The sequence below is a fragment of the Chiloscyllium plagiosum genome, chromosome 26 (genome assembly GCF_004010195.1).
Source record: "Chiloscyllium plagiosum isolate BGI_BamShark_2017 chromosome 26, ASM401019v2, whole genome shotgun sequence".
Classification (NCBI taxonomy): Eukaryota; Metazoa; Chordata; class Chondrichthyes; order Orectolobiformes; family Hemiscylliidae; genus Chiloscyllium; species Chiloscyllium plagiosum.
Window position 1 is genome coordinate 17,360,136 of NC_057735.1, and position 6,944 is coordinate 17,367,079.

Genomic DNA, 6,944 nt, shown 5'->3' on the forward strand with positions numbered 1-6,944 from the left:
TGTCAATAAATAGTTGAATTAAATTTGGCTGTGTCTAATGCTGCAAACTTCTTTGAACTGGATGTTATATAATTACTGATACAGTAATAGATGGATTTATGAAGATAACTTGAAATTAAAGTAATTAAAGCTCCATATTACATTCTCATAAATAGTACAAATCTATTCTATTTAAAATATTTAAGCTATGTATCAAACTGTAGGAAAAGAACACCTCGTAAATTATATACACTAACAGAAATAGTTGGTTTCAGATCTACCTGTCACTCCTGAAAATCTTGTTAAAAATAAAATCACTAATTACATCAAAATAACTCTCTCTATAAATATAGAGAAAATATTGTTTGTAGTTTTTTTTAATCATTGAATTAAAAAAGAATAATTGAATGAAATTCATTCATATAAAATTTACATTTAGAGTGGGCAGTCTCAGGATGAATTTTAATAATATGCAGTGAAGGGAAATATTTTTAGACACTGCTAAGAATCTGTTGGATTATTGTGGACTTTCAGCAACAGGGTTTTTTTTAAATTAATCACTGATAAATCAATTAAGAGTCAACTGAGCATAGAACTAAAATGTTTGCAAGAGAAAACAGGACAAATTGGTAGGCACACGATGAAAATTCACTTCTATGAAATTCTAGCAGCTGGTTACAGAGTGGCATAACCAACCCACTGTCTCAAATAGACTAAATGCTGGGAGAACTATAAGACCATTATTTTCACTTTAAGAAGTGACAGCAAATGTTGGGAGCATAGAACATCACAATTTCTCAATGATTTACTGAATTAAAAGAAATTCTGAAACCGCCAAGTCTAAATATAAGTATCTCTTTAAATACTAGTGACTTTGTTAACTCAGGAAGTGTTGGTTCATCCAAGTCAGTTCTGCTGCTTTTCAGTTCATTTTCATTGTTATGTATTTCTGAAGCCAGTCAAAAAAGATGTTGAGTTCTCCTATGGCTTTGTACACACCTTTATCCTGCAACTGGTAAGCACAATAAACAGCATTAGACAATGAAAATTAGTTACAACCAGCTTTTCCATGATTTTAGTACATAAAATTTTCCTACCATCTCATATAGTTTATAGATTTTCTCAATGTATGGGCTAGGTCTGCAGTTGCACAGGTCACAGTTGAAGAACTTATGCTGAAAGTCAACAATACATAAGTTTATTCAATAACTGATTGTCCCATAGTGGAATAGTATATACAGTCCAATGTAAAATATAAGCAAAAAATACCAATGAACTGTGGATGCTGGAAATCCATTTCAAGTCTGAACTAATGTAATATAATATGAAGAATGTAAGCAGTGAGAATATTAACTGGATATACTTAGTTTGAAAACCTACAAAGGACATCACACAGAAAATGATCCAATTATAACAGTTGTAGGCATTGATAAAAACAATTCAATTAGAGGGTACTTTATTCATGTTTCAGGACATGACAACATGCGTTACACTGTACAGGAAGCTTCTGTATTCCTGGTCAGATTTACGTGAACAAAATTAAATATATAAGATAGGCTTCATTTACATAACAATTCTTGTTGTTGTCAATCAGTTTCACTTTACATGTGTACCAAAGTGGTGCCAAACAGGATGGCAGCCTGAGAGAGTTAACTCAGGCCCTGACTCAGGACTTACACTACAACACCTTAGCCTCAGAGATTGTTGTAGATAAAATAATATTTTTTATGATTGCAGCCAACTGCTCAGGATGGGTGTGGACACATTCTGAAAGCAAAAAAAATCCCATTCTGTGCATTAGTGTCAAGTGACACTGAAAGGGAAGCAGCAGCTGCTAACTGTTGCCCCACCTCACAGACTGACTAAATGTACTGTTGTTATTTATTGCTGAATCACCCCACGAGTCAAAGAAAATAATGAATGCTCATGTTCAGACATCAAAAGCTTGTTGTGAAATATTATTGAAAGGTGCAAGAGCCCACAACTAAACGTGAATTTATCCAATACTACAGAAAAGTCAATTGCCATTAGTACATTTGCTCAGATAGAATCACATGAGTTACAGTTAACAAAACAACTAGGTCAGCGCTTTTTTGCTACATTTAAAGTCCTCAATTTGCAGCTGGTGCTGTCCCACTGAAAATTTGCATTCTTTATTTTCACATAGGCTTTTGCAAGTGGGTTCGAGTTGTCTGGTTATCTGGTTAACGGTTTTCGCAGCAACATTGGTGGTATATTCATTTAACGTCTGCTTTTGTTTCATTCTGAATTGCTGCAAAGTTTGGACTGCGTGTTTCATTTGTGAACCATAATGCTTGGGAGAGTTAGACATGTTGACTTGAAGATTAAAACCTCTCTTTCTGAAAATTAATTCAAACGAGACAGCACAAACCCTTTTTAAAAGTCATTCTCACAGATTGAAAGTTCAACAATAAATCAGAGTTAACTGGAGGCAGTTCAATGAGGGTTAATTACTGAACAAGTTGGGCTGTGCTCCTCTGGATTTAGAGGAATGAAGGGGAGGATGACTGGGTGAATGCTTCCCCTCTTGTGGGAGATTAAGACTAGAAGCCTTTGCTTTGAAATAAGGAGTTTTCTATTCACGATGTAAATGTGGAAGAATTTCTTTGGAATTCTCAATCTTAGACAGAAGCAAAGACATTGGAGACTGAGAAGGACAGGTTTTTGACCTACAGATGAATTGAGGTTTATGAGGATCACATAGGAAAGTGGAACTAAAATCATAATCAGACCATTGAGTGACACAGCAGGACTGAAGGGTAAAATGGCTACTCTTTGCTCCTGTTTGTATGTTCTATTTCCCTGTTGCAAACTGAACATAAATGTTATTTTCAAAACATACTAGTTATTGTTTTAGAAATGTTTTTGTTATCACTCAAAGTGTGCACATTTGATATTTAGTTTGCAACATAATGCAGCACAGCTTCAATTTTATACAAAAAGTATATCTTAGTTGAGAGCCTGATTTTTTACATTGCCAATTTCTACTTTAAATTACAGCAAGAAACTTTGTGCAGCGGGAAACTGTGTGTGGAGATTTGTGACTTGAGGTCTGGTTCATTACTAAAGCATTCACTGTCTTGTTTCAAAAGATGCATCAAAGATTGTTCAGCAAAACAAAGATAATGTGATGATCTCCCTTCCTGTTCTCACTGTCTGATCAGTAGAGAACTGGGAGAGTTCACACAGATCATGATGCAAATCACTATGGTGACATCATATGTATCCACTAACCGAATTCATTTTGAACATGTTTTATCTCAACAAATATAAATATTTTGCCCAGTCTTCTATTTAAAAAGTGACAAATCAAGCTATACAAATCAGGAACTTGTCGACTCTGTTATTAATTAGATATTCTAATGAGTATATTAGAGGAATTCTTCAGAGATCAGCAACTAGCTCAGAGAGGAATAAGAATAAAAGGAATTTTTGCCTTCTCAGGATAGTCCAAAATGATCCATGACCAATGGGCTACATTCAGAGTGAAGTCACTGTTATATAGACAAATGCAAACATCAAGATCCCATTAACAGGAACTGAGTGAATGGTCATAATCTGCTTTTGACAGTGTTGACAGACATTGGTCAAGCCAACAGTAGAACATTGTGCTCATTTTCAAATGGCATTGTAGATCTTTTAAATTATAAGGTCTCAACTTCATGTCTCTTCTGGATTGTTAGCAGTTTTGATAGTAATACATCCTCATTCTTACAGAGAGGTGTCAGTCTATTATATGAGGTTTAGTAAATAGGCATTGGTCTCACGTTTTTAATTGAGAAGAGATTAAAAGAACCTGAGAATGAGTCACAACAAAATGTAGGTGATGATGGGTAGACCTGGTACTTGGATAATCCATCAGTGCAAATTGAGCACTCTTTACAATTGAGCAACTCAGCCAATCTATGAGTTGCAAGATGAACATGAAAGTCTGCTCTTATGTATCAGTCGGGAAGTTGACAAAGCAAATGCACAGCAAAAATTGTAAAGTGGCTAAACGCATATCTTTATTCTTCCATTATTATTTTGTATTAGGAAATACTTTAGTTGGATTGGGGAAGGAATTTAGTTGTATTGTGGAAGCTTTGCTAATATTCTCTGACAGCAAACAGACTCAGATTGCAGTCAAAAACAGCAAGTTGGAAACAGGTTGTGTTATTTATGACAGGACAAAAGGTACCTGGCATCAAAAGTGTGGTTTGTCACTTAGCTTTCTACAAATATCACAGAAGGGCATTGAAACAGCTGCAAGATTCTTCTTTGTTTCACTGAAGTAGGCAACACTGCTTTAAGGCGCAGTAGACACTTGAAACAGTGATGAGTATATCACTGAAACAAATTGAATGTATTATTTTCCAATCTGAAAATTTGTATATCTATTTTAGACTTGGTAACTAGTACAATACATATCAATTTCTCCCCTCATTCTCTGATAATTTGCTTTTATATCTTAACCAAAACAAATACTCCAAAGGCTAACACTGAAACCCCTTTTATTTAAAAGCAAAAGCAATTAATGATAAATCTAGTACTTACACAATTTTGAACATTCTCCTTCAGCTCAGACAGGATGTTCCCAATTTTACTGATGTTATTATTGATTACTTGCTGATGAGTCTTGGCGGCTGGGATTACATCCCTGAGGTAAAAATTCAGCATTTCCTTCAAAAACTGACATCCTTCACGTCCCTAAACATTTCAAGATGTCACCATTATATCCTTGCAAAGAGGCATTTCACAAATAGGAAATGACAATTTTGTCACAAAGTTGTAATACTTCCACAATATATCCTAATTTCGAAATGATGCATTAACTCATTCCTCACTTTAGAGAGCTTTTGACCCTAAGTAGAACTCACATAACAGCAGGGCATTTTTTTTTGTCTCAAAAAATGGTTTCATTTTCCTTTTTTTGACCTAATTTTAAAATTAGTAATTTCATACCCCACTGTTTTACTATACACTAGCTGATAGAACTAATAGGCGGATAACTTATTCTGAAGGTAATATAAATACTTGGTTCACTGAAATCTGGTTTATTTACCTTCCCTGGGTAAAGTGTGATCTTGAATGGACTCCAGTACTATTGTTGGCATATTAGATTTTAGGTTACAATTAAAACAAATACACGCATGCACATATCATTAAGTACATCTTGAAATCTTTGTTAGTGAAAACTAAATGACTGACTGATTTTTGACTGGCACCTGATCTGTATTGTGGATTGCAATTTAGTTATGCAATTGATGTTTCATATCAGCCCATTTGATTCTTAACCTCTGGGCTTCCATGTTCTGCACATGCTGTTTATTTTCCAATTGTTCATGCGCAAACCATAACATTCTGTCTGACTCAAACCTTGATATGATAAATCAATGCACTGAAATGAACCAATAACGATGATTAACCTCTTTTTGCATATGTTTTACAAGCAATCCCTCAACATTACTGTCATTATCAAAGCACAGAACTCCCAGACTTAAGGATGAATGACATGTTGATTTCTCTGTTGTGGAACTCCACCAATGAGATCTCTGCATACCAAGATATTATAGCTAATATGCCAATCAACTTATGTTAAGGTTTACTCACCTTGAATCCATGGTGAAGTCTGCCTCCCAGTAAAGTTATGTGCAAATTGTCATCTTTTCTTTGCTATAAAAAAAGCAAATAAATTTACTAAATGCAGAATGGTTTCCCATGAACGAATGCTACAAATCATTTAGAACTAAATCAATTTCCAATAACAGACTGACCTAGACTTATTACAATAAAGACTCATTTAATTGTTGGTATCCAGTCTCATAATAGTTCACCCTGATACTCTGTCTAATTTGATACCTTTTCTGAATCATCTTGTTTCCTCTGAGTTACTGCAAACAATTTTAATATATTGTCACCCACGTCCCTCGAATTTATCTGAAATGATCTAAAACCATATTTTTCATATCAAGTATTATAAAATAAAATTTGACAAATCTACACAATTTTTTTCATATGTAGTATTATCTCAATCAAATACATTGCATGTTCTCCATTATACAAACATTTGATGTCAAAATAATTTAACTGATTTATACTGCTTTAATATAATTAATGTAGCTTTCTGAGCAGCCATCTTCAAACCTAAATAAAATTATTTTTTGTCTTGAAATACTATTTAATATTCCTCTGAAAGTAAACTCTAATAATTCCTTGTCACAGAACAATAAGAGGGAACTGACTCTAGTGCATTTTATAAATTGTAATGTAACTTATAACAATTTAAATATTCTTTACAATGCATTTTATTTTCATACTTACAAAATAAGTCCTTATCTTCCGATATGAGCTTCTGAGTTCTTTGAGGTGAGCAGGGAACACAGCATGGCTAAAGCAATTATCACCCGACTGTTCATGTCTGCAGTAGCAACACTGAATGCTAATCACTGTGTATAATATGACAGTGACACACTTCATGGTTTCTGTCTAGTTTGCACAACCCTAAGTTTATGCACACTAAAGCTTATAGCGTTCTTACCTTGATTCTTTCTTTATATATTTCCTTTGTGACCACTATGGTTTTTTAACTTCCTATTGAAATTTCCTGTCGGTTATGTATTATTTGAGGTTACTGTCAAATTTCTAAATGTCACTTAACCTTCCCGGCAGTTTGAATTTTCCATTGACCCCTGGTGTATGTTAATCATTGTGAAATTTAATGGCAGAATCTTGTTTTATTTCAGTCTATATTCCTTTTTCTGTCAAGCTAATTTTACAACTTTTACTGCTAATTATTTCTTTAGTACAATTAATGTTTTGCTTCCTAAATAATTTTTTGCCATGCCTCGATTGCTGTTTTTGTGTTCTCTGCAAACTTTTCTCTTCAGTTTAGTTAATTTTACAATCTTTGGTTTATATGATAATAAAGATGAGAACCTTACCATCCCAAAATTATTGACTAT

At 33.8% G+C, this 6,944-nt stretch overlaps 1 protein-coding gene across 1 annotated transcript; it reads right to left on the reverse strand.

Annotated features, from left to right (window-relative positions):
• Positions 1-348: 348 nt before the first annotated feature.
• Positions 349-6,486, reverse strand: il10 (interleukin 10). Its single transcript, XM_043716274.1, has 5 exons — positions 6,304-6,486; positions 5,593-5,655; positions 4,537-4,689; positions 1,077-1,154; positions 349-991 (listed from the first exon to the last, which is right to left on the reverse strand). The coding sequence occupies exons 1-5, from the start codon at positions 6,457-6,459 to the stop codon at positions 902-904; spliced, it is 540 nt and encodes a 179-aa protein (XP_043572209.1). The 5' UTR covers positions 6,460-6,486; the 3' UTR covers positions 349-901.
• Between the last annotated feature and the right edge of the window lie 458 nt (positions 6,487-6,944).